Source organism: Heptranchias perlo, chromosome 4 (assembly GCF_035084215.1).
Source record: "Heptranchias perlo isolate sHepPer1 chromosome 4, sHepPer1.hap1, whole genome shotgun sequence".
Classification (NCBI taxonomy): domain Eukaryota; kingdom Metazoa; phylum Chordata; class Chondrichthyes; order Hexanchiformes; family Hexanchidae; genus Heptranchias; species Heptranchias perlo.
The window spans coordinates 44,534,229-44,562,097 of record NC_090328.1 but is presented as its reverse complement, the minus strand read 5'-3'; the positions used below and the strand labels follow the sequence as shown (position 1 = coordinate 44,562,097).

The window sequence follows — 27,869 nt, the reverse complement described above, 5'->3', positions numbered from 1 at the left end:
GTCAACGATAGTGCTGATGATTAAATACTTTGCCACTGAGAAACCCTCAACATTAAGTTGTAGGATTCACTCCACTGGTCCTATGGTTTGAAAGCCACCTGTCTGGCTGGAAGAGTCGATTGACCGGGATCTGAAGATTCTATAATTTGGTCTGCTGGTTGCATCATTAATTTCAGCGATAAAAGCCAGGGGGAACGGTCAGGAGAAATTTTTTTACTCAGTGAGTTGTTACGATCTGGAATGCATTGCCTGAAAGGGTGGTGGAAGCAGATTTAATAGTAACTTTCAAAAGGGAATCGGGTATATACTTAAAAAGGAAAAATTTGCAGGGCTATGGGGAAGGAGCAAGGGAGTGGGACTAATTGGTAGCTCTTTTGGAGAGCCGGCAAAGGCATGATAGGCCGAATGGCCTCCTTCTGTGCTTCTATGATTCTATGAATGCCAGTTCCGGACACCGCACTTTAGGAAAGATGTGAAGGCCTTAGAGAGGGTGCAGAAGAGATTTACTAGAATGATTCCAGGGATGAGGGACTTTAGTTACGTGGATAGACTGGAGAAGCTGGGATTGTTCTCCTTGGAACAGAGAAGGTTGCGAGAAGATTTGATAGAGTATTCAAAATCATGAAGGGTCTAGACAGAGTAGATAGAGAGAAATTGTTTCCATTGGCGGAAGAGTCAAGAACCTGAGGGCATAGATTTAAGGTGATTGGCAAAAGAACCAAAGGTCCAAAGGTGACATGAGGAAAAACCTTTTTACACAGCAAGTGGCTAGGATCTAGAATGCACTGCCCGAGGGGGTGGTGGAAGCAGATTCAATCATGGCCTTCAAAAGGGAACTGGATAAGTACTGAACGGAAAAAAATTGTAGGGCTATGGGGATGGTGCGGGGAGTGGGACTAGCTGGATTGCTCTTGCGTAGAGCCGGCACAGACTTGATGGGCCGAATGTAACCTTTCTATGATTCTATGAAATTGATTACTCACAGGGGGCATGACAAGAACGCTCATGCATTACCCCCTGTATTAATCTATTGATAAAAGTACTATCAGAATCATTGGATATAAAAGGCTAAATACATATTAAGTTCATTTTTTCTACCTTCTATAAAAAATCTATCACATGCACACAATGTTGCTGAATGTTGTTATTGAAGCTAAATTGATTGTTGATTTAGGACTTATATTTTATTACAGTTGAGTGTGGTAAATAAATGGCTTTGCATATAGCTTCAAATGCACAAATAATTAATAAATAATAATCATAAATAATTAAGATATATGATTTTGCTTCATTTATGTTATGTGATGAATGTTTCAGTGAGCATTTAGATCAGGTGTTTCCGATTTACTGCAATGATATTTTGATTGATATCAAGACATTTTTAAAGAAGACTGGAGGTAGTCATAGTATTCAGCAAGTTTGGTCACTGTCAAAGTTATATGATATAAATGTGTTCATCATTGTTTGAATATGGACTTTGATGTACTGAATGTGTCTTTTAAGTACAGTATGCTTTAGTAGGAGATAGCCACATTTACAATATCATAAACATACTTTGAGGTACCACATTGTACAATAAAATTTAGATTGCCAACTATTCGGTAGAGAGCTACAGTCTTGAAATTACAAATATTTAATGTGTTTCTAACAAATTCCTCTTTGCTGTTTTAACTAAGGTGTTAAATAAACAGATTATTGCCTCCAATGAAATATTGGAGAAAAGGATTTGAGACGAGCTCATTGAACATTCGGATGATAAAATCACTGTCAGTAATTTTCAGCTTTATAACTACTGGCCAGGACAATGTAAACTGCGGGGAAACATTTTCAAGGCTCTGCTCTGGGCTGGAACCTCTATTGAAGGGAGCGCAGATTGAGAATTGGGTGCAGACATCAGTGCACTCAATTTGTGGTGCTTCCTACTACCTGGGAGTTGAACCATGCAAAATTTACCCTATATCAACAATGGAAAATCCTTGATATGTTGACCTTGACATTCAAATTTTTCATATATGCTACTGGCACATGAAGGTCTATGCCAGGAGTGTGAATTCATGAAGTAAACCCTAATATATATTGTGGAGTTTTTGCATTTTATTTTTGTACAGGAATGCAAAATGCATCTGTAGAACCTGTTCCTAGGGATATATTGTCCCAATATATGCACTAAACTGCTTCTCTATATTGATCTTGATACTAATTTTCACTACAGAAGCAAAAACACTGGGCGCTAAATTGGGCCGTGTAGCGCCCATTGTTTCGGCGCTACCACGGCCTCTCCGACATCCAAGATGGCGTTTTGAACGTGCAAGCACTTTTCCTGCGTGACATGTGCCAGACGCCATCTTAGTATAGGAGTTATTGCATGCGCAAAAAACGGACCCTGGAAGCATGTAAAGTAGGTAGAAAATGCGTGCAAACAATGTGCAACGCTGATTTAAAGTGATACACACCATTTTCGACCTTAACACTCAACTCAATGCACAGTCTTATCCCCGACCGTCTAAACGTGTCTTACAGTGCCTGAAGGACCCCCCCACCAGCACTATTTAAAGGGGCCATGCAGGTGTTGCTGGTTAGTTGCTGGATTATTGCTTCTGGCTGCAGGAGGAATAGGAAGTGTTTTTTGAAGCTCCTTATTCTTATTGAGAGTGCCTACACTAGTTTTGAGAGTGCTTTGGCAGATACTGCCTTACGGGTCGGAAAGTTACAACCCTGGTGGAACAACATTTCTGCCAACCATGGGCGGTCTGCTTGGGCTCCCGTTGGGCATTGAGCATGACTGGGAGCATGCAGAAAGGCCACGCGCAGCAGGTCAAGCTGCGAGGAGACGGAGGACGAGGAGGCGCAGGGACTGAGCAGGAGGCCCTACCCATTAAGGGCCTTCCGGGATCAATTCTCTTACCTCAACATGACCGAAGAGGATTGCACCTGACGCCTGAGGTTCACCAAGGAAGCCGTCACCGAGATCTGTCAACTGGTGCAGCCACAACTGGCCTCAGAGCAGGGCGAGGCCAGCATTGCCTGTGGCTGTGAAGGTCACCGTGGCGCTGAATTTCTATGGCTCAGGAGCATTTCAGGCCTCTGCTGGCAACATGTGCAACATCTCGCAGTTGGGAGGTCACAGAAGCACTGTACCACATGAGCAACAGGTTCATCACCTTCCCTCTCAACAAAGACAAGCAGAATGAGCGAGCACGGGGGTTCGCCCGCATTGCTGGCTTCCCCATGGTGCAGGGTGCCATTGACTGCACACATATTGCCCTGCATGACCCGCATATCAACTTGGCTGTCTTCGTCAACCGAAAGGGCTTCCACTCCCTCAACGTGCAGCTGGTGTGCGACCACACGCATCGCATCATGGAGGTCGATGCCCGCTATCCTGGGAGTAGTCACAACGCCTTTGTCATGCGGCAGTCCAACGTGCCAACTATCTTTCATCCGACTCGGCAAGTCAAAGGCTGGCTACTGGACAACAAGGGCTATCCCCTCACGACATGGCTCATGACGCCGGTCAAGAACCCACGCACACGTGCACAGCATGCCTTTAATGAGAGCCATGCTGCCACACGCAACATCGTGGAGCACACCATAGGCCTCCTCAAACAACGCTTCAGCTGCCTGGACCGGTCTAGAGGAGCCCTGCAATACTCCACTGAGTGGGTGGACTGATTTGTGGTGGTCTGCTGCATGCCGCACAACCTCGACATCATGTGGGACCAGCCTTTGCCACCAATGATTGCAGAAGACCCTGAGTCAGAGGTGGAGGAGGAGGAGGCTGAGGAGGAAGAGGTGGAGGAGCAGGAGGAGGAAGAGGCTGAGGAGAAGGAGGAGGAGGGGTTGGAGCCGGAACAGGAAGTGGAGGAAGACGCAAGGGTGCAGCAGGAGCCACACGCCTTGTCTGCAAGGGCTCTGCGTGCTCGCCTGATCTGTGCCCGCTATCAATAATTTGAACTACATCCCCCAACTCACCAACAGTCCTACGTTCCCCACCTTTCCGCTCCCACAAGGCAATCAAATCGCCCTCCATCTGATTACACATTGGTGTCCCTCTCAACTCATTGGATAAATAAAAACCACCACCAAATGCAAAATCAAACTCTCATTTATCGATGAATAAATGAAATTATGCAAACATAACAGAACTATTCACCATTGCCTGGAAAGCCTGCCAGAAAGCCTGCGCATAATTGCGCATTCCCTTAGTGCCTGTTGTTTGTGTGCCTTTACCTATCCTAGTGCTCCTACGAGGTGCTTCACCAGTGGCTGGAGCATGGGTGGTGGAAGGCTGCTGGCCTTCAATGGAGGAACGTGCAGATGGCCTTGGAGGACGACCTCAAGCAGCTCTGGGACTGGAGGGTCTGGCTTCAGACTGTACCATCTCAGCATGGGCTGCAGTAGTCTGGCCTGGCTGGCCGAGAAGCAACATCAGGGGCACTGGCAGAGTGGCACGAGTGGGAGCAGGAATGCTGTCATCCTGAGAGAGGACAGCAGGTCCGATTGCCATGGCGCCACTGTCTCTCTCCTAGGGCGGTGCCTCAGCAGTCCTGGTGATCAGCTGGAGAACAGATTGCTGGAGTGCTGTCATGCCCTGGAAGCCCCGTTACGCAGTGGTCCCCAGAGCCACGATAGCAGCAGTCTGAGTTTCTAAGACAGCAGTCTGAGCTGAAAATGCAGCAGTCAGACCTTGGGTGGCAGATGATTGTGCTGCAATGGATGCTGTGACATCAGTCATCAGACGCTACATCATGGTGGGTTCCGCAGGTGCACTGATGGAGGTGACCACCCGTTCCATGTTGGAATGGATGGGCTCCAAGCTCTGCGCAAAGCCCTGCACCAAGTTGGAGCTGGACTCCTCCATGCCCCTTGTCATTGTGCGCAGGCTTTCTGGCAGGCTTTCCAGTGCCCCAAACATTTGTTGGTGTACACCCATCAGCCATCTTCAGTAGCCTGGCCCATCGAAGTCCTCATCTGACTCCTCTGCAGCAGAACTAGTGAGCGACCTTGCCCTCCGGCGAGCTGGCACCTGTGGTATCCGTTCCCTCCGCCCCAGCTCCTGCGTACTTGTGCTCGGTGTCGGTGTCTCACCATGTGCAGATCCCTCCTCTAACCTAACCTCTAAAGGACGTGCAGTGTCAGCCTCTCAGCTGGTGGAAGCAAGTGTCAGATTGAGTGACGGTGTGGCTTCAGTGTCCTCCTCCTCCTCCTCGGAGGGTGCCGTCACGTGTTCTTGGGTATCTGCAATGACAAAGGGAAACAGGTTGAGTTGTGGATTGGGGAGGGGAGCAAGTAAGAGGTGTGTGCTGACAGCATGTGCAACATGTGAGTCAGAAAATATTATGGTAGGAGAGAGATGTGGAAAAGGAGGAGTATTAGATATGCAGAGACCCCCCACTTCACCGGGACCTCCAGCGCGGCACATTGTGATGGCTGCAGCGACGGCCCGCCCAATGACCCGGAGCACCGTCTCCTCTAGGGGGGTGAGGACCTGTAAACGTGCTCATCCAGCCTCAGGTCCCTCCTGCTGCCGGGTGTTATACGCCACCTTCTCCTGCAAGACAGAGGACAGTGTGTCCTGTAAGGTGTGTTTTTTTTATTATTCATTCATGGGATGTGGGCGTCGCTGGCGAGGCCAGCATTTATTGCCCATCCCTAATTGCCTTTGAGAAGGTGGTGGTGAGCTGCCTTCTTGAACAGCTGCAGTCCGTGTGGTGAAGGTTCTCCCACAGTGCTGTTGGGAAGGGAGTTCCAGGATTTTGATCCAGCGACGATGAAGGAACGGCGATATATTTCCAAGTCGGGATGGTGTGTGACTTGGAGGAGTAAGTGCAGGTGATGTTGTTCCCATGTGTCTGCTGCCCTTGTCCTTCTAGGTGGTAGAGGTTGCGGGTTTGGGAGGTGCTGTCGAAGAAGCCTTGGCGAGTTGCTGCAGTGCATCCTGTGGATGGTACACACTGCAGCCACAGTGCGCCGGTGGTGAAGGGAGTGAATGTTTAGAGTGGTGGATGGGGTGCCAATCAAGCGGGCTGCTTTGTCCTGGGTATGTGTGGGCGATGTGCCTGTCATGATCGAATAGCTACCAGTTTGTGTGACTTGTGAGTGGTAGTTGTGTGGCCTGCAAGTGTGGTACTATGTGCGGGTGAGATGCAGCATTGCGTATGGATGGGCAGTGTTTGTTGGTGGGTGGGTGGGTGATGAGAGGTGTCGTGCATGGAGTAGTGGTGCAGTTGGTAGGATGTGCCACTTGACACTTGTATTCACTCACCTTGACCACTTGTGTCAAATCATTAAAATTCTTCTGGCACTGCACCCACGTGCGTGGTGCAGTGCTCCTAATGTTCACTTCCTGCGCCAAAGCCTGCCAATGCCTGCGCAGCTGTAGTCTGGAGGGTCTCCGACCAACCGGCATAACATGCTGGCCCTCCTTTGGTCCACGCCATCCACCAGGGCCTCGAGAGCATCATCGGAAAAGCGTGGAGCCCTCTCTGTTGGGTGCAGCTACTCTCATGTCCATTTTCCCTTTTTTAAAATTTGTTCATGGGATGTGAGCGTTGCTAGTTAGGCCGGCATTTATTGCCCATCTCTAATTGCCCTTGAGAAAGTGGTGGTGAGCCGCCTTCTTGAACCGCTGTAGTCTGCCTGGTGAAGGTTCTTCCACAGTGCTGTTAGGTAGGAAGTTTCAGGATTTTGACCCAGCGATGATGAAGGAACGGCGACATATTTCCAAGTCGGGATGGTGTGTGACTTGGAGGAGTAAGTGCAGGTGATGTTGTTCCCATGTGTCTGCTGCCCTTGTCCTTCTAGGTGGTAGATGTTGCGGGTTTGGGAGGTGCTGTCGAAGAAGCCTTGGCGAGTTGCTGCAGTGCATCCTGTGGATGGTGCACACTGCAGCTACGGCGCGCCGGTGGTGATGGGAGTGAATGTTTAGGGTGGTGGATGGGGTGCCAATCAAGCGGGTTGCGTTGTCCTGGATGGTGTTGAGCTTCTTGAGTGTTGTTTGAGCTGCACTCATCCAGACAAATGGAGAGTATTCCATCACACTCCTGACTTGTGCCTTATCGATGGTGGAAAGGCTTTGGGGAGTAAGGAGGTGAGTCACTCGATGCAAAATACCCAGCCTCTGACCTGCTCTTGGAGCCACAGTATTTATGTGCCTGGTCCAGTTAAGTTTCTGGTCAATGGTGACCCCCAGGATGTTTATGGTGGGGGATTCTGCGATGGTAATGCTGTTGAATGTCAAGGGGAGGTGGTTAGACTCTCTCTTGTTGGAGATGGTCATTGCTGGCACTTGTCTGGCGCGAATGTTACTTGCCACTTGTCAGCCCAAGCCTGGATCTTGTCCAGGTCTTGCTGCATGCGGGCACGGACTGCTTCATTATCTGAGGGATTGCGAATGAAACTGAACACTGTGCAATCATCAGCGAACATGACCATTTCTGACCTTATGATGGAGGGAAGGTCATTGATGAAGCAGCTGAAGATTGTTGGGCCTAGGACACTGTCCTGAGGAACTCCTGCAGTAATGTCCTGAGGCTGAGATGATTGGCCTCCAACAACCACTACCATCTTCCTTTGTGCTAGGTATGACTCCAGCCACTGGAGAGTTTTCTCCCTCATTCCCATTGACTTCAATTTTACTAGGGCTTCTTGGTGCCACACTTGGTCAAATGCTGCCTTGATGTCAAGGGCAGTCACTCTCACCTCACCTATGGAATTCACCTCTTTTCTCCATGTTTGGACCAAGGCTATAATGAGGTCTGGAGCAGAGTGGTCCTGGCGGAACCCAAACTGAGCATCGGTGAGCAGGATATTGGTGAGTAAGCGCCGCTTGAAAGTACTGTCGATGATACTTTCCATCACTTTGCTGATGATTGAGTGTAGACAGATGGGACGGTAATTGGTCGGATTGGATTTGTCCTGCTTTGTGTGGACAGGACATACCTGGGCAATTTTCCACATTGTCGGGTAGATGCCAGTGTTGTAGCTGTACTGGAACAGTTTGGCTAGAGGCGCGGCTAGTTCTGGAGCACATGTCTTCAGCACTACAGCTGGGATGTTGTCGGGGCCCATGGCTTTTGCTGTATCCAGTGCACTCAGCCGTTTTTTGATGTCACGTTGAGTGAATCGAATTGGCTGAAGACTGGCTTCTGTGATGGTGGGGATATCGGGAGGAGGCCGAGATGGATCATCCACTCGGCACTTCTGGCTGAAGATTGTTGCAAACGCTTCAGCCTTGTCTTTTGCACTTATGTGCTGGACTCCACCATCATTGAGGATGGGGATGTTTACAGAGCCTCCTCCTCCCATTAGTTGTTTAATTGTCCACCACCATTCACGACTGGATGTGGCAGGACTACAGAGCTTTGATCTGATCTGTTGGTTGTGGAATCACTTAGCTCTGTCTATAGCATGTTGCTTCCGCTGTTTAGCATGCATGTAGTCCTGAGTTGTAGCTTCACCAGGCGCCTAATTTTTAGATACGCCTGGTGCTGCTCCTGGCATGCTCTTCTACACTCCTCATTGAACCAGGGTTGATCCCCTGTTTTGTTGGTAATGGGAGAGTGAGGAATATGCTGGGCCATGAGGTTACAGATTGTGCTGGAATACAGTTCTGCTGCTGCTGATGGCCCACAGTGCATCATGGATGCCCAGTTTTGAGCTGCTAGATCTGTTCTGAATCTATCCCATTTAGCACGATGGTAGTGCCACACAACATGATAGACCGTGTCCTCAGTGCGAAGACGGGACTATGTCTCCCCGAGGACTGTGCAGTGGTCACTCCTACCAATACTGTCATAGACAGATGCATCTGCAACAGGTAGATTGGTGAGGACAAGTAGGTTTTTCCCTTGTGTTGGTTCTCTCACCTGCCGCAGGCCCAGTCTGGCAGCTATGTCCTTCAGGACACGGCCAGCTCGGTCAGTAGTGGTGCTACCGAGCCACTTTTGGTGATGGACATTGAAGTCCCCCACCCAGAGTACATTCTGTGCCCTTGCTACCCTCAGTGCTTCCTCCAAGTGGTGCTCAACATGGAGCAGTACTGATTGATCAGCTGGGGGAGGACGGTAATCAGCAGGAGGTTTCCTTGCCCATGTTTGACCTGATGCCATGAGATTTCATGGTATCCCGACTCAATTTTGAGGACTCCCCCAGGGCCACTGCCCTCCTGACTGTATATCACTGTACCACCACCTCTGGTGGGCCTGTCCCGACGGTGGGACAGGACATACCCAGGGATGGTGATGGAAGATTCTGGGATGTTGGCTGTAAGTTATGATTCTGTGAGTATGGCTCTATCAGGCTGTTGCTCGACTAGTCTGTGGGACAACTCTCCCAATTTTGGCACGAGTCCCCAGATGTTAGTGAGGAGGACTTTGCAGAGTCGACTGGGCTTGGGTTGCCTTTGTCGTGTCTGGTGCCTAGTGGTCCATCCGGTTTTGTTTTTATTATGACTTTTTGTAGCGAGATTGTACAACTGAGTGGCTTGGTAGGTCCTTTTAGAGGGCTATTAAGAATCAACCACAATGCTGTGGGTCTGGAGTCACATATAGGCCAGACCAGGTAAGGATGGCAAGTTTCCTTCCCTAAAGGACATTAGTGAACCAGATGGGTTTTTATGACAATCCAGTAGTTTCATGGCCACCATTACTGATGCTTTTTTTTAAATCCCAGATTTGTATTTAATTAATTGATTTTAAATTCCCCAGCTGCCGTGGCGGGATTTGAACTCATGATTCCGGATTATTAGTCTAGGCCTCTGGATTACTAGTCTAGTAACATAACCACTATACTACCGTACCCTTCTCCTGGTAAGCTGTGTACCTGCCATTTGAAATGTGCCTGCACCTTTAAGTAGTGCAGGCTGCTGATGACGTGCACTGTGCACGCCCCATTTCCAACTTCCTCATTCTTCGTGCAGCCTCTAGCAGCGAAGGCTGCGCTTGCTGCACGGAGATGTCATGATAAATAGCAGGCAGCACGAATTTCACGTGCTGCCAGCGTAGGGTCTGTCGGGCATGCTACCATCGCCCAGAATGGACCCTTATCCAATTTTTCCCCCACTAATTTTCACTACCGAAACAAAAAAATGATTGTGAACTGAAAGTAAGACCTGTTCGCTTTTACAGTGGTTCGTGAGTCCCTCTTTATGTAAATAAGCATTTTATTTCCACAAGTCAGTTATGAATTATGACAAGCCTTGGAAATGGAGATCTGTAAAAGCTAAATTATATGGGAGGACAGTTCAATATTCTGCTAATAATGCTGTTTTTATTGCAGGGGAAAGAAGTCCACAGGCAGTACTTTTTGTTTATAGTGCTTCCCCAATATGATAAAAAAGAATATTTATAAAATGTGTGCTGAATATTGAAATGTCTTCTTATACAATACAACTTTTATTTTAATATTATGGCCTGTAATAACTCATAACTGAATTGTGAAAACAATGGATTGTGGAAATAAAATCCCTATTACAAGAGGAAGCAGTCATTATCAGTGTGGTTTGACTTTTTTTAAAGATCAATTTTCTCAGCTGCACAAAGATCCTCTGTTTAGGTCTTCCGCCCTTCACCCTTCACCCTTTACCCATGGTTTCCCAGAGTTAGGCATTTTCCAAGTTGATCTAAAGTTGCATTGCGTGTTGTTTTCAACTGTGCCATTCCAGGATGAGTGGGGCTCTTCCCGTTGTGTGATAGACGATTACGGAGGTAGACCTGACCTGTAAATCATCACATTACTCATAGAACTGAGTTTTAAAGGAAAAATCAAATTTGTTTTTGCAACTATAGGGTGGGAAATTATTGTTGTCAGTGTTATCATCTGAATGTTAAAACCACTCATATCAAATTCGTTTCCACTATTTTAAGGGAGTATGAATGCATTTATTTTAAACATGTTCATGCCTTTGTTAAAATAGGGTAAGCGGAATTTCATACGGGCACATAAGCTAACCTCATAATTTCTACCTTTATACTTTTTTTCACTTTATATAATAGGATTCTACTTTAAACACATAAGTACTCCTATTGGATTTTCCTTTCCATTTAATTATTGTATTTAGTCCCTGACAAAAACCCAGTACCAGTACTATTGATTACACCACCATCCCTTATTACTCATTCGGGATACAGAAAAAATCTGTAACTTCAATGTCTGCTTGACCAGAATTAAGCTTCAATCCCATAGCCTAGCCACTACAAAGACCACTTACTTCCACTTCTGCAGCATTGCCCATCTCTGCCCCTGCAGATGACTTGATTCCTCTAATGACAGTCTCCCAAACTCCACCATCCAAAACTCCTCCCATTTAAAATTCCACTGCCCGCAACCTGTTCTGCATTAAGTCCCACTGGCCTATTACTCAATTCTTTGTCACTGGCTCCCTGTCCTGATTTCAAAATCAGCATCTTCACATATAAATCCCATCACAGCCTTGTCCCACCCTATCTAGACCCTAGAGAGAAACTGTTCCCATTGGCGGAAGGGTCAAGAACCAGAGGGCATAGATTTAAGGTGATTGGCAAAAGAACCAAAGGTGACAGGAGGAAAAACTTTTTTACACAGCGAGTGGTTAGGATCAGGAATGCACTGCCTGAGGGGGTGGTGGAGGCAGATTTAATCATGGCCTTCAAAAGGGAACTGGATAAATATTTGAAAGTAAAAAAATTGCAGGGCTATGGGGATAGGTTGGGCGAGTGGGACTAGCTGGATTGCTCTTGCATAGAGCCGGCGCAGACTCGATGGGCCGAATGGCCTCCTTCCGTGCTGTAACCTTTCTATGATTCTATCTCTGTGACCTCCTCCACCTTTATGTACCCTGGAGCCCTTTGTTTTTCCAGCTCTAGCCTCGTGCCTATCCCTTCTGCCTCCATTCCTTTTTGCAGAGCTTTCAGGTATTTGGCCTTATTCTCTGGAACCCCCTCCTCTTGCCTCTTATTACTTTCTCCCCTATTTTAAGCACCTTCTCAAAATACACCTATTCAACCATGTATTTGGTTCCCTCTCCTAGCTCTCTCATGTATGCTTGATGTCTGTTTCTCTCCTTTCTAGGCACCTTAAGGTTTTTTTGTGTTAAAGGTGCTATACAAATAAATGTTTGTTGTTGTTGTTGAACCCAGGAAACCAGAGTAAGCTACTGGTGATATCAATGGCCATTGTGGAAATATCATTTTAATTTCTATACTGGTGACGCTATACTGGTGAATCTAGTTCTTTGTTGATTGACAAGATGACGTTTTGCATTTCTGTATATATTATAAAATTTATAGCTAGTAGGGAGTAATTACAGGTAAATAAATCTCACGGAAGGGTTCAGAAGACATTATCAGAACCCTAGAAAGAGCTTGCAGTGTTGTAGTCATTTTGGAGTATTTACAACTTTTTGTAATATGTGCTGCAGAGTTCATGGGAGTTACTTTATTCAGTTTTGATTCACTCTCTTGTTGACAGCAACTGGACACCAATGGCCATTTCATTTGCTCAGAGCCGGTGTATGATGATGTCACTTCTGAAGGCCAATTTTCAGATTTCCAGAATTTGCAATTTTTAAAAATCTTTCTGAAGGATTAATAATTGTGATGTTTTTTTTTATTCGTTCACGGGTTGTGGGCGTCGCTGGCAAGGCCGGCATTTATTGCCCATCCCTAATTGCCTTTGAGAAGGTGGTGGTGAGCCGTCTTCTTGAACCGCTGCAGTCCGTGTGGTGACGGTTCTCCCACAGTGCTGTTAGGAAGGGAGTTCCAGGATTTTGACCCAGCGACAATGAAGGAACGGCGATATATTTCCAAGTTAGGATGGTGTGTGACTTGGAGCGGAACGTGCAGGTGGTGTTGTTCCCATGCGCCTGCTGCCCTTGTCCTTCTAGGTGGTAGAGGTCGCGGGTTTGGGAGGTGCTGTCGAAGAAGCCTTGGCGAGTTGCTGCAGTGCATCCTGTGGATGGTGCACACTGCAGCCACAGTGCGCCGGTGGTGAAGGGAGTGAATGTTTAGGGTGGTGGATGGGGTGCCAATCAAGCGGGCTGCTTTATCTTGGATGGTGTCGAGCTTCTTGAGTGTTGTTGGAGCTGCACTCATCCAGGCAAGTGGAGAGTATTCCATCACACTCCTGACTTGTGCCTTGTAGATGGTGGAAAGGCTTTGGGGAGTCAGGAGGTGAGTCACTCGCCGCAGAATACCCAGCTTCTGACCTGCTCTCGTAGCCACAGTATTTATATGGCTGGTCCAGTTAAGTTTCTGGTCAATGGTGACCCCCAGGATGTTGATGGTGGGGGATTCTGCGATGGTAATGCCATTGAATGTCAAGGGGAGGTGGTTAGACTCTCTCTTGTTGGAGATGGTCATTGCCTGGCACTTATCTGGCGCAAATGTTACTTGCCACTTATCAGCCCAAGCCTGGATGTTGTCCAGGTCTTGCTGCATGCGGGCTCGGACTGCTTCATTATCTGAGGGGTTGCGAATGGAACTGAACACTGTGCAGTCATCAGCGAACATCCCCATTTCTGACCTTATGATGGAGGAAAGGTCATTGATGAAGCAGCTGAAGATGGTTGGGCCTAGGACACTGCCCTGAGGAACTCCTGCAGCAATGCCCTGGGGCTGAGATGCTTGGCCTCCAACAACCACTACCATCTTCCTTTGTGCTAGGTATGACTCCAGCCACTGGAGAGTTTTCCCCCTGATTCCCATTGACTTCAATTTTACTAGGGCTCCTTGGTGCCACACTCGGTCAAATGCTGCCTTGATGTCAAGGGCAGTCACTCTCACCTCACCTCTGGAATTCAGCTCTTTTGTCCATGTTTGGACCAAGGCTGTAATGAGGTCTGGAGCCGAGTGGTCCTGGCGGAACCCAAACTGAGCATCGGTGAGCAGGTTATTGGTGAGTAAGTGCCGCTTGATAGCACTGTCGACGACACCTTCCATCACTTTGCTGATGATCGAGAGTAGACTGATGGGGCGGTAATTGGCCGGATTGGATTTGTCCTGCTTTTTGTGGACAGGACATACCTGGGCAATTTTCCACATTGTCGGGTGGATGCCAGTGTTGTAGCTGTACTGGAACAGCTTGGCTAGAGGCGCAGCTAGTTCTGGAGCACAAGTCTTCAGCACTACAGCTGGGATGTTGTCGGGGCCCATAGCCTTTGCTGTATCCAGTGCACTCAGCCGTTTCTTGATATCACGTGGAGTGAATCGAATTGGCCGAAGACTGGCTTCCGTGATGGTGGGGATATCGGGAGGAGGCTGAGATGGATTATCCACTCGGCACTTCTGGCTGAAGATGGTTGCAAACGCTTCAGCCTTGTCTTTTGCACTCACGTGCTGGACTCCGCCATCATTGTAGCTATCTCCTGGTGATCCTGCTTTCAAACAAAGCGTATTACAGAAAAAGAAAGAAAGGTTGCAAAAAAATTACCTGTGGTAAGGCCAGAAGAACAACGATAGATGTTCATTTTATTTTCCCATAGTTAATCAGACTGTCTGAAAATCGTGTAGGTACTCAATTGTTTGGTTGCTCAAGATATACAGGCCAGGACTTTCTCCTTTGGAGCATCTTGGTTGTGGCTCCTAACCCCAGCCAATTTTCCAGGGTCAGGCTCTTTTACATAATTGAGGGGGAGGAATGGCTAGTGCAGGCCTGGGTTTGCTAGCCACAGGGTGGTGTGGCCGGCAGCCTCGAGGCTGGATGCAAAGTAAACAAAAATGTTTTTTTTAAAGCAACACCTTAGTGTATGCAAATTATCACCCGACAATCACAGCAATACAGGACACCAGGAATGCACTGGTGTTCCTTGTTCCCAGCATTGCTATGATTTAAATGATTGAAAATATGTTGGGAGCCAGCATAACTTCAGTGGAAAATCTAGTTCACCTTCGTAACCAAGGTATTCATTCTAAGCTGCAAATGCTGTCTTGTATGATTTTCCCTCTTCCTACAATCTTTACGTTGTTGAAATCAAGGTTCATTTCAACATCTCCTACTCTGGCTCATTCTTTCCAGCAATCTCAAAACTGTGGAACTCCATACCTAACTCCGTCTTACCTCTCTTCTACAATTTACAGGCTATAAAAAGTCCATGCTTACCTTATCAATACATGATTTATTTTGTCTTCTTTTTTTCAATCCTGCTGTTGTTCTGCAGTATGGATCTTGCTTCATCACCTAGGTTTCTAATGAAAGAAGTTTGTTGAGTAATATTTAACAGTAGATCACCAAGAAAGAGGGTATTGCATATCATTGCAATTTACAGCTGTAAACTCATTTTTAAAAAATGTATTGGAGCATTTGTCTTCTTTTTAGATGGTGCTATTGACTTACAGACTCTGTTTCAACAGTATTATCTAAACATTCTGCCTTTGGAAAACGATAGAGTAGTGATGCTTGCTCCGATCCTGTTACCTAAATCAAATGACTAAAAAGTTAAAACTTAAATCTTGCCATTTATTTCAAAAAGCAAAGTAATTGTAAGCATATCATGCACATTGTATGTCACACAACTGTCATTTTTCACAAGTAGTAAATCTTCTCTTCCTCATTGCGCAGTGCCGCAGAGTCTAGCTGCCTTGAGTCAGGAAAAAAAACTGAAAAATAAATACAGTAACAAACTTCAATTTTAAAAGTGCCACTTGGTTCTGTGCCATTTTACTGGTCACTGGTTTTGGGAGTGTGAAACAGTGGAAGTGATGGTTGCATGTGGTGATCTTAGCACATTAAACACATCAACATGATGGACAGGAGAGGAAGATAATTTGTGTTAGGAAGTGCCAGATCTGAAATAAAATGACAGTTGCCTGAATGTAACCGTAGTTTGGGAGGTGAGGATAAATCTCTTTAAACCTTTTGCCATCATTTTAAAATGCACTTTCTCCTTTGTGACATGTGACATTCCCTGGACAAGGAGTCAGGCAAACGATCTGCTTCTAGTTCACTGCCAATACTGCTCATAAGTTGGATGCTAGGTGTTGCACCATGACCAGATTACCAATTAGGTTAGGAAATGTCTAACCTATACTTATATTTGGTGCTCTCTGACAGCCAGTGCATGAGTACTTGCCATATGGGGAAACACAGCCATGAATATTTGGCCTAACACCCAGCCGCACATTGGAATGAAACATGGATGAGTACATTTAAACAGCACATTTATTTATATATACATATATATATATATACATATAATAACTGCCAGTTTAGAGCAGAGGTTATGGGGTCAATGCCTCAGTTTCAGTTTCCATTAGAAGCACTTATTGGGCAAATTATGCCATTTTTCAGCTATGCCAGTAGATGGTTCACTATACCACGGTACAATCCTCTGTCTTGGCAGGGGAGGGGAGAGAAAAAACTGTCAGGTCCAATGTGGCTCATCAAAAGTGACAGGTGATACGGCGTGGTAGTGACAGTAGAGAATTCGGTGACCCAGTTCATCTTGTTATACTGGCTAAAGAAAGAAGCAGACTGGTGGTTGGCAGCAAAGGGGTAAAAGCAGGCAAGGTAGGGGGACAGTAATCATTATGGGGTGGAGCAGCTTTAATGTGTACTTGTCATTACTTGATTGTCTCTTGCTGTTCCATTATTAAACTAATCCTGTCCCTTTGCTCCAGGCATTCTGCTCCGCAAAAATCAAAATTTGAAGCAGAAAATTAGTTTGAAAATTCAAATTAACAAATAAACTAGGAACTTTTTCCCAAGCATAATTAACAAAATGTTGTTTGCTTCAAATTTTGATATTCAAGTTATTATCAAGGTGCGGTAACATGACTCCTGAGACAGATTTCAGGTGATCTGTATAGATAATTAGCCTCTTAATGTTGCTCAAGACTGATTCCTTAATTTAAGGTTGGGATTGCTGTTACTCAGTCTTTCTCAATAGATGATCTTGGGTAAGTTTCATCGCATCCCCCTATTAGGTTTGAAAAGTTCCCTCATATTTACTAAATTGACTCTGAACATCATTGTGGATTATCTAAACTGTACAATAGCTCCATTCTTAAGTATTATGTGTTCTACCTGTTGTGTAGTATTAATGCTAAGTGAATATTACTAGTTCAAGTGGTCAAATGATATTTGCCATAAACCTCAATATATATTATACACCTGAATATAAGTTGAAGCTATATTTGCAATTGTTTTAGTTTTCTTTTTCCTCCTCTCCTGCCAGCACTGTAGGTGCAGAACCATAGGTGTTGGCAGCACTCTAGTAACTCAATCAAGTGACCATTTTTTATGTGTGAGCCCATACATTGCATATCAGTAGGCTATTTGACATTAGGGGACATCACATTAATTACTGATTCTGTTTCATTTGACATTCACACACTCATTTTCTGTTAGTGGATAACAATCAGAAGCAGAAACTCTAGCTGATTTTCTCATCTCCCTGACTAGGGTGTTGAGGCCAATTGTAGTGCCTCTACTGCTGTGTAGGCTGAGATTAGTTAATTCAGCGCAGATCGAGAATTGATCCTGACACCTTCCTGGTATGTATGGTTCAGCACCATGTTAGTTAGTTCTACTTGCCCACTAAACCATTTGGGAAGCTTTTGTATTTAAAAAAAAATAAAAATTCTCCTTCTCATTAATTTTCTTCAAACTATACACCACTCTTTGTTCAAGAAGGTGGGAAGCAACTGTATATGGTAGCCTAGTGGTCATGGTAGTGGATTACTTAATCCAGAAGTTGTGAACTCTAATCAACATCAACAACAACTTGTATTTATATAGCGCCTTTAACATAATAAAATGTCCCAAGGCGTTTAACAGAAGCGTTATCAAACAAAATTTGACACCGGGCCAAAAGCTTGGCCAAAGAGGTAGATTTTAAGGAGCGTCTTAAAGGAAGAGAGAGAGGTAGAGAGGCGGAGAGGTTTAGGGAGGGAATTCTAGAGCTTAGGGCCTAGGCTGAAGGCACGGCCGCCAATGGTGGAGCGATTAAAATCGGTGATGCACAAGAGGCCAGAATTGGAGGGGTGCAGAGATCTCGGAGGGTTGTAGGGCTGGAGGAGGTTACATAGATAGGGAGGGGTGAGTCCATGGAGGGATATGAAAACAAGGATGAGAATTTTAAAATCGAGAGGTTGCCTGACCGGGAGCCAGTGTAGGTCAGCGAGCACAGGGGTGATGGGAGAACGGGACTTGGTGTGAGTCGGGATATGGGCAGCAGAGTTTTGGACGAGCTCAAGTTTATGGAGGGTGGAAGATAGGAGGCCGGCCAGGAGAGCATTGGAATAGTCGAGTCTAGAGGTAACAAAGGCATGGATGAGGATTTCAGCAGCAGATGAGCTGAGGCAAATTGTGAAACTGAATTCAATAAATCTGGTAATTCTTGGCCTAGCACCAGGAAAATAATCATGAAAGCTAGGTTATTGTAAAAACCCAACAGGTTCACTTATGTCCTTCAGGAAGGGAACCTTCCATTCCTATATGTTACTCTTTTTTGTGCCTTCAAGGCACCTAGGGTTAGGCCGTAAATACTGCCTTGCCAGTGTTGCCCACATCCCAAGAAAAACTTTAAAAACTGCTTCCCGGCATCTGCCATTACTACTCTGTTACTGGCTCATAGCATTTAAGAGTGGTCTATGTTGACTCATCCTTTGACTCTTTTCCTCCTTCCCAGTAGCAGAACAACTTCACTTGACAGCTTGTCTGAGATTAGGATCTCACTGTGTGGGGTATCAACCTGTAACCTACCACACATACAATGTATTGGTATATATCTATGTGCTTGAACTCTTGTCTTTAAGCAAGTTATATGAATTGCATGAGTAATAGCAGTGTAAGCAGATTAAATTGTTAGATGGTTGTGGTGTTAAGAATATGATGTGGAGATGCCGGTGATGGACTGGGGTTGACAAATGTAAGGAATCTTACAACACCAGGTTATAGTCCAACTGTTTTATTTGAAAATCACAAGCTTTCGAAGGCTTTCTCCTTCGTCAGGTGAGTGTGGGATTCGGATTCCATGGAAGGTTGCCGCATTTATAGTCAGAGAACAATACCTGGTGATTACAGATAATCTTTCCAACTGCCTGTTGTCAAGGCAATCAAAGTGTTCAGACAGAGAGATGTTACCTACAGGACCACCGAATACACAAACGGCCAGAACAAAAGACAGACAAAGAGAGAGAGAGAAACATCCGAAAGGAAGAGAAAGACAGAGAATGACCCGTTGTATTAAAATCAGATAACTTTTTATCGCTGGTGGGGTTACGTGTAGCGTGACATGAACCCAAGATCCCGGTTGAGGCCGTCCTTATGGGTGCGGAACTTGGCTATCAATTTCTACTCGACGATTTTGCGTCGTCGTGTGTCTCGAAGGCCGCCTTGGAGAACGCTTACCCAAAGATCGGTGGCTGAATGTCCTTGACTGCTGAAGTGTTCCCCGACTGGGAGGGAACCCTCCTGTCTGGCGATTGTTGCGCAGTGTCCGTTCATCCGTTGTCGCAGTGTCTGCATGGTCTCGCCAATGTACCATGCTCCAGGGTATCCTTTCCAGTGATAGATTTCAAACTTTGGCATGTCGATTTTTTTTTATTGAAGCCCTTTAGTCGTCTTGTATCCAGACATTCTCTCAATAGTAAGGGAGAATAAAACAGCATTTTATTATGGTCACGATTTCTTCAAAGTGAGAGGCTTTGTTTAAAAATGGAATCCATGCCAAAGTTTGAAATCTATCACTGGAAAGGATGCCCCGGAGCATGGTACATTGGCGAGACCATGCAGACACTGCGACAACGGATGAACGGACACTGCGCAACAATCGCCAGACAGGAGGGTTCCCTCCCAGTCGGGGAACACTTCAGCAGTCAAGGACATTCAGCCACCGATCTTCGGGTAAGCGTTCTCCAAGGCGGCCTTCGAGACACACAACAACGCAAAATCGTCGAGCAGAAATTGATAGCCAAGTTCCGCACCCATGAGGACGGCCTCAACCGGGATCTTGGGTTCATGTCACGCTACACGTAACCCCACCAGCGAAAAAAAGTTATCTGTTTTTAATACAACGGGTCATTCTCTGTCTTTCTCTTCCTTTCGGATGTTTCTCTCTCTCTCTCTGTCTGTCTTTTGTTCTGGCCGTTTGTGTATTCGGTGGTCCTGTAGGTAACATCTCTCTGTCTGAACACTTTGATTGCCTTGATAACGGGCAGTTGGAAAGATTATCTGTAATCACCAGGTATTGTTCTCTGACTATAAATGCAGCAACCTTCCGTGGAATCCGAATCCCACACTCACCTGACGAAGGAGAAAGCCTCCGAAAGCTTGTGATTTTCAAATAAAACAGTTGGACTATAACCTGGCGTTGTAAGATTCCTTACATGTGTTAAGAATAAGTATCGAGAGTGGTAATTACCACTTGTATAGTATTTGTTTTTGATTATCACAAACTTTAAGATTTTGTTTTTGTCTTAAAATATTTCTTTTTCCACCTTCTACTTTATTTCTTCATGCTATTTCCTCCATTAAATCCCTTTAGTTACTTTATGTTTTACCTTTCGGACAACCTTGTCGGACAAAATTGCCTTTGTTGGAACTCCCCCTCCTGTTCTTAGTGGCTGAGACATAAACTGATGAAACTACAAAAATTATGAATATGCAACAGCTTTAGGCCTCCAATACATGATTACAAGACATACAGATAGATTGTTAAATGCCAAACTTAATGCCTAAGTAATGTTGCCAATAACATGTAGCACCATTTAATAGCCATTGGTATGTAATATGGTTACTGCCACAATGTGTGTTTGAATTGTACAGGCAAATGGGTATTGAGTAAATGAACAAAAAGTTGCTGATAAGTGATTGTAGATATTTAGAACTGGATCCCCTGTTAAATTATCCTTGTGTGTTTCTGTTGTGTAGGGATGATAGAATGTGCTAGCTACATTCCAGAACATAACATTAAAACTACTCAGATTTACTCACAGGGTGGGTGGATGTGAGACACGCTGACAAAAGAGCACTTACCCATGGCAGAACACTTTGTATCAAGATAATTTTCTTCTTGGCCTGTCATGACCTTTCTGACCGTTTTCTTATACAAAGAGCAGTGGACTGAAAGCTGCCATTTCAGACTGTGCAGTAGACTGCAACTTAGTCTTTTTACTCTGTTTTGGTGGGAGGGGAGGGTATATCAGAATTCTGAAAGACATCTTGCAAGATTGTGAAAAGTTGCAATAGGCCCTGGGGAGAGTGCTGTATCATCTTGCAAATAAAGTTTGTTAGTCAATTGGATACAAAAAAAAACAGGGAAATCTTTCAAGTTGCTTTTTCTCAAATACAGTGTTAGAGGATCATTCTTCAATGCTATGATCACACTGTGTGTGAGTAAAGAGAGTGTTTTCAAAGATGAAGCCTAACTAATGAATGAAATAGCAAGTACTCTACTTCTTATGATATATTGAAATTGGAGGCAGTTTTGAATTACCTGTTAAGGATTTCAGCTTAGCATTAATAGACAGAAGCCAATGTCTGTTACAGTTGAGAGTAGACTTTAAAATAATTGTATGCAGCTTTTGTATTTTAATTTGTAATACAAACAAAATTGAACATTGCAAATTGTTAATTAGCTATATAATAGAAATTATATGGTAAATGTAGAAATAGTTATATCTTAAAACTGTTGTGTCCAGGAGATTCTTTACCTCCTTCCAGTACTAGATGATTTTTTGCAGCTGTCACAAAATGCACGTTTGCTACTCGATAACATCTAGAAAACTTATTTTCAGTGCTGAATATTGTAAAGCGGAACTGGATAAATGTATGGCACCACAGAATGTCATTTAACACCTAATGCGCTTTGAGTAAATCAAAAACGGTCCTCTTGCTAGACTTAAAGAATCCTCGATGCAAGGTTAGGTTATAATGAAAAAAAATTTTTATTACGAGAAAGATCTCATTATTAAAATGATCTTCTAGTGTAATGTGTTGCATCGCAAACCTAATACACTTTTCCTTCAGGTTGACAGAGCATCAGGAAGCTTACTCTTCTTAGGTTTGCAGTGCAATGCCTGCTTTACCAGAGTACATCCGTAACCCGTAGAAATTTGAAATCGATGTATTGTCATTGCTGTTGTTAGTTATTTAGCTAGACTTCCATCACCAGTTCTGGGCCAAAAGGCTGTGGCATGTGACTTTGTGTAAGTGGCAGTTGCATTGAGATTGTTTTTCCCAGTGCTTTGAATGAGAAAGGCACCCTGGCATGACCAAGTGTAAACATTTCAGGACATCTACTGATAAAATTAAAAATGGATCATTTGACCAAGATGCATTTCTGCTGCCACTGCCATCATTGTATAAATAAGTTTAAAAATGTTGACCTGCTTTGTTCATTAGATGATTGCACTACTGAAGTATTGGGGGTAACTTTCAATTTCGCTGGGAGTGTAAAACTAGCGATATCGGATTGGCCACCCATTATACAACCTGCCCGATTTTTCTTTCCATCGACTTCAAATCCGGGACTTCCCATCAAATCCAGGTTTTGTACCAAAAAACTGAATAAACTGTGTAAGTTAGTTATATATAAAGGTGACATTACACATTCAGAAAGGTGACTCTTGTTTTGTAATGGTTAATTAGATGTGTATCTTTTCCAGCTTTTCTGCTTATTGAGTTCACTTTTGGTGTAAAAATGGAATAAACATGATAGCAAGTAGTAATTGTCAGGTGAGATTTTAAATAGTGGCCCCGTTTGCTTGCTCAGGCGGATGTAAACGATCCAATGGATTTATCTGATAAAGAATTTTCCTGGTGTCTTGACCAATATTTCAACCAACACCATCAAAAACAGATTATCTGGTTACTTGTTCATTTGCTGTTTGTGGGACCTTGCTGAGTGCAAATTGTCTGCCACGTTTGTAGGACTAACATTTATTTTCCTGAATATAACATTATATTAACAGTAACAACAGTGATGGCATGTCAAAAGTAATCCCTTGATTATAAAGCGCTTCAGGATATCCTGAGGACATGATAAGATGGTGTATAAATGAAAATTCTTCTTTAATTGAAGAAACAATATGGTTACAGATTCAACATTTTTATGTAACTGCAAAGGTTAACAACATATACACTGCATATTTTCCATATTTTTGATTGAAGACTAGAGGATTCAAGATCCTGTAAAATTAAGTTAAAAATTATTCCAATGGTTTTGTTCTTTCACTTGTAAAATGACTGAGCACAATTCTGTAAAATGTAACTTTGTTCTTCCTTATGTCATTTTAAAACAGGAGGGATATGGAGTAATAGTTCTAAATACCAATGAAAACTACATAGAAGTGGAGAAGCCAAAAAAGCAAGTGCAGTCACCAACAAATGACACAGATGAGCCAGCGGAAAAGAAAGAGAAGAAAGATGACAGTCAAAAAGAGACAAAGAAACGGCGTGACTTTTATGAGAAGTACCGAAATCCTCAAAAAGAAAAAGAGACAAAACACATTCCCATCAGGGTTAGTATTTGATATTTTTCAGTAATAGTACATTGATGTAGCAACCTGATTATGTTTACTAGCTAATCAGTGTTTATATGCATTTACAAAGTCCAAAATAACTTAAAAATCAACAACTTGATAAATCACCGACTCAATATCTGATTTCTCACTATTAATATAAATTTCTTGAAAATGTAATAAAAGTATTTTAATAGATAATAAAGTTTAAATTTAATTTATTGAAATCACATAGGTTAAGAAATAGAGTTACATGGTAATAACATGACTAAAATATTGAATTTGCTGGATTGAGCTTTCTTAACACATTCAGGAAAATAAATGTTATTCATACAGTAGATTTCTTTAGCAATTGAAAGTTATCCATTAACTAAGAAATTACATCATGTAGCCCACTTGCATAGGTTTTTGCACAAGCCAGGAAACCTGTTGTGCAGCAATTCTAAAAGAAGTTCAGTCGTGAAACTGCAGCACAACAAAGGGAAAATTATTAATATCTTAATAAATATTTATGGTAGAATAGTAGTGGTGTGTTATAATGAGCAAGTGCTATTCCTTGCTCTACCCCATCACTTATTCAGTGCACCCTTACACTTTGTAATGCTAGCAGCATGAGATCGTTATAACAGTGCTGCCCACAGTTCTCCATTTCTGCAGGGGGCAGAGACAATATTATTCAGACTTTGACATTAGCCAGTGCCTTGCATCTATACTATGCATTATACATTGCTTCTAGGTTGATGTAATACCAAAAGGTGCTTATTAGAAACCAGAGTCCACATTGCACCTGTGAAATTTTCCACTCAATCGTAAAGTTGATTGAAAACTTGATACTAAGCTTATAGTTGCAATATATGCTACTTGTGTTAAAACAAGTTTAAAATAGGAAACCCTCAATTCAGTTACATCATATGTTAAGATGATCTTAGAAATCAAGATTGTTTTGCACAGAGCATTAGAGGGTGCATGTTGGAGCAGTGGAACACTGTTTATTTGACAAAAGCAATTGTGAGATGTGATAATTGTTCCACTGTTCTCATCTTGTATCCTTATTTTACAATCTGTCACTCAACAGAGAAAATTTAACTGAATTCAAGGATAAATACAGAAAACAGTTATATACTAAATTAAAGTTTAAAGCCATCGAAATAAAATCAAGCAGTACAATTTAGTATGGCTGAAACAGCTCGGACTTCCAAAAGTTGTTTTTTGTAACATTGATAATTTCCAGAATGGCTCTACCTTGAAGGTTTACATATAATAGAAGCAGTTTGCCCGTTGGTGCCAAGACGGGCACTTCAAGCCACTAAGATATCATATGCTGGCTTTCGTACTGTGCCTTTGGATGCCGTTAGATCTCTGTGCTATTCCCTGGCAGGGTGGGTCCACCAGGCAATATTACATTTCATTCAATTTGTGCAGTGACCCCTTCTGGGTCTAAAATGCAGAGGAATTTACTAGGGGCTATCTGCAAGACAGTGAGCAAGAGCAGCACCACTCACTTACAAAACTTGTTGACTGGAAAACTCAAGTGATAAGTACATTGGTGTCAGAAGCATCCAAACTAGGTTGAAGATGCAAGACCTCAAGAATTGAACCTCCAGTCTTTGCACTACTTTGGCATATTCCTATAATATATGGATGTTGAACATATGGCAAATGATGTTAGATTACATAATTTGATTCTTTAATTAATGTTCAGCTTCCACATGTTCAGCTTCCACATATGAAGCACCCTCCCAGCCTAGCCGTCATTCCTGTAGCCGATGTGGCATGGCTTGAAGCTATTTCCTGTTGTGTTACATTTTGTTTCACTGCTCTGTTTTCCCAAGTCTCGACACTTTTATTCGGACAAAGAAACGACGATATGGCCAAGATCATGTCTTTTATACAATGGACTAAGGGAAGATAATGTGGCTGATCAAGGTACAAATTTTTTCATGGAGCAACTTCTCCAAGTGATTTTTTCCCATATTGGATGGCAAATCAACTCGTTTCTGTATGTAGAGTTTGAACGTCAAAGAACGAAGAAGATCTTACTGAAGAGATAATTTTGACATGTTGTTCAGCTTTGAGGTTCTCTCCCTTGGGAAACCAGATTTTATCTTCAACACTGTCAATGAAGCAATGATGATCTGTAAATTACCCTTTTACCCCATTGAAGATGTTTGTGTGGTAATGTTCTTTTCTATTGCTGATGCATCAGTGCTTAATCCTCCAAAGTCTTTGGCCTCTAGCATTGGAACAAGCATTTGTTTGTAGTACTCCTCACAGGAATGAAGATTGGAATCCACAGGTTAACATCTTTGCTAGACTTGTAGGCAAAGCAATTTCCAATGAACACTGTAAGCTAATATTTGTGCAGTATAATTTTGTAGTTATTGTTCCCAGGGTTGTGGAGTGAATGTCACTTTGGGCTCGATTTTAGGGTCGGGTTACCTGCGGGTTTCCAGCGGGGGGGCCCCGAAAATCCCGATCTCCGATCACGTGACCGGATTCGGACGAAATCCCGGCCACTTCCGGGTACCGCGCTGACGTGCGGGGCTGCGCGCGAAAGCCCCGCTGGTGGGAATCCCGCAGGCAATTAAAGCCAGCGGGGTTCCACTTGAGAGCACTTAACTTGCTCGTTGTGGTCAGTTAATGAGCTGAAGCAGCTGTCAAAAGAGGAAGTGTGGGATTTTAGGTTCAAAGCAGTCAGTTTCCCACACTGGGGGAAACAGGACCCTTCAAACCAGGCGTGTTGCAGCCAGCAGCCTGTGGCAGGTGCCAAGGTGCGCTCCATGGGGGAGAGCCCTCACCCACGCAGGAGGCCACCGCGTCACATAGGGCAACCCCTGCCCCCCACCACCCCCCGGCCAAGCCAGAGGACAGACCGACACGAAACCGCAGCCCCAGTCCGAGGACCCACACACCTACCCTGCACAACCCCTCAGACCAACACCTGCCAGTTGGGTGGTGTGTGGACACCCTCGGAGGACGAAGAGCATGACCAGCACCAGCAGCCTCGCAGTCCACGCCGTCCGCCGCAGAGACGTGGATCCCCCCAACACGGTGTGGTTGCACGCCCACCTGCACAGCAGGAGGGAGGGCTACCGCAGAGAGAGATGCGTCGCAGAGGGCACTACCCTCGCCACAGGGTCCACAGACCGAGGCGCAGCTCCCCGGACCTCTCCGAGCAGCAGTGCACAGGGAGGCGCAGATTCGCTCGACATGTAGTCGTGGAGATCTGCAGCCTCTTTCATGCCGAGCTGCTCCTGGCTGGCCCCAGCACCAACTGCTTACCTGTCGCTGGCAAAGTCACCACTGCCCTCCACACCTTCTCCTCCGCATCCTTCCAGGGTGCAGCCGGCTACACCGCCGATGTCTCTCAGTCGTCTGCGCGGACGAGCCCTGCAAATACACCTGCACCTACTCTGCAGTAACACGATGGGTGGCATCAGTGGTGGGTCCTCATAGTGATACCCAGGAGCGGGCATTATTGGACACAATGGACAGGATTCGCGGAGACATGGCAGTGGTGGTGTCAATATAATGTGTGCTGTTTGTGGCTCTGAAATTCAATATGGGTAACACCCATGACAAACCCTCAGACACCCTTGTGCACCCCCTTCATGCTGACGAGACGTTTGCCTTACCCTGCCTACTGCACATATGTGATGCATGCCCTGTGGCTGCAGCACAGGTGGTGGCAGGTTGAGTGAGGCTGGCCGTGAGGGAGATGCACGAGAGGGTGAGTATGGGATGGAGCCATGAGATTGTATGAGGATTGGGTCGCGTGTTAGTGGCAGGATGAGTACTGGCGAGGTGAGTAGGTGGAGGTAAGATGAGGATGGGGTGTGAGTGGGCATGAAGGGTGATGTGACAGAATAGTGTTGGCGGTGCCGAAGGAGATTTGGGGTGGGGGCAGTGTTGTGGCAGACGGAGTGTAGGGGAAAGACTTCGTGTTCTCACTGTGGCTGACCTACTGCGGTCATTGCAGCGCCTCCTGCACTGTATGCAGGTGGGCCATATGTTGGTGGCGCAGGTGACCCCCTCTGCCACCTCGAGCCAGGCCTTCTTGGTGGCAGAGGCAGGCCGCTTCCTCCCGCCCGCCGGGGGGAAGATCTGTGTCCTCCCCCTCCTCCTCACCCCATCTGATGATACCTGGGGTGAGGCATCATTAAACTGGGAGCAGCCTTCCCCCTGGGCTGCTCCATGCTGCAATTTGTCCCATTGGTTGCAGCATCTGTCAGTGGAGGACTGCCCCTTTAACTAGAGAGCCTCCAGCTGACAGATCGTACTGCGCATGCGCAGCCCGACCGACGCGCAGGCTAGCGCCGTGGACCCCGGAGGAGCAGGTAATTGGATCCTATTATTGGATTACCTGCTACGATCGCGTGGGCAACCCACTAATTTCGCCGTTCGCGTTTTCGACGCTCCCGGAGGACCACC

The 27,869-nt window shown here is 45.0% G+C and overlaps 1 protein-coding gene across 6 annotated transcripts in view; it reads left to right on the top strand.

The window, feature by feature from the left end:
• Positions 1-27,869, top strand: part of arb2a (ARB2 cotranscriptional regulator A) — a 469,833-nt gene that overhangs the window by 178,530 nt on the left and 263,434 nt on the right. For all 6 annotated transcript variants that reach the window (XM_067982839.1, XM_067982841.1, XM_067982838.1 and 3 more), the window contains exon 7: positions 23,220-23,438. In XM_067982839.1, the coding sequence (XP_067838940.1) occupies positions 23,220-23,438 (219 nt within the window). The remainder of the gene's footprint in view (positions 1-23,219; positions 23,439-27,869) is intronic.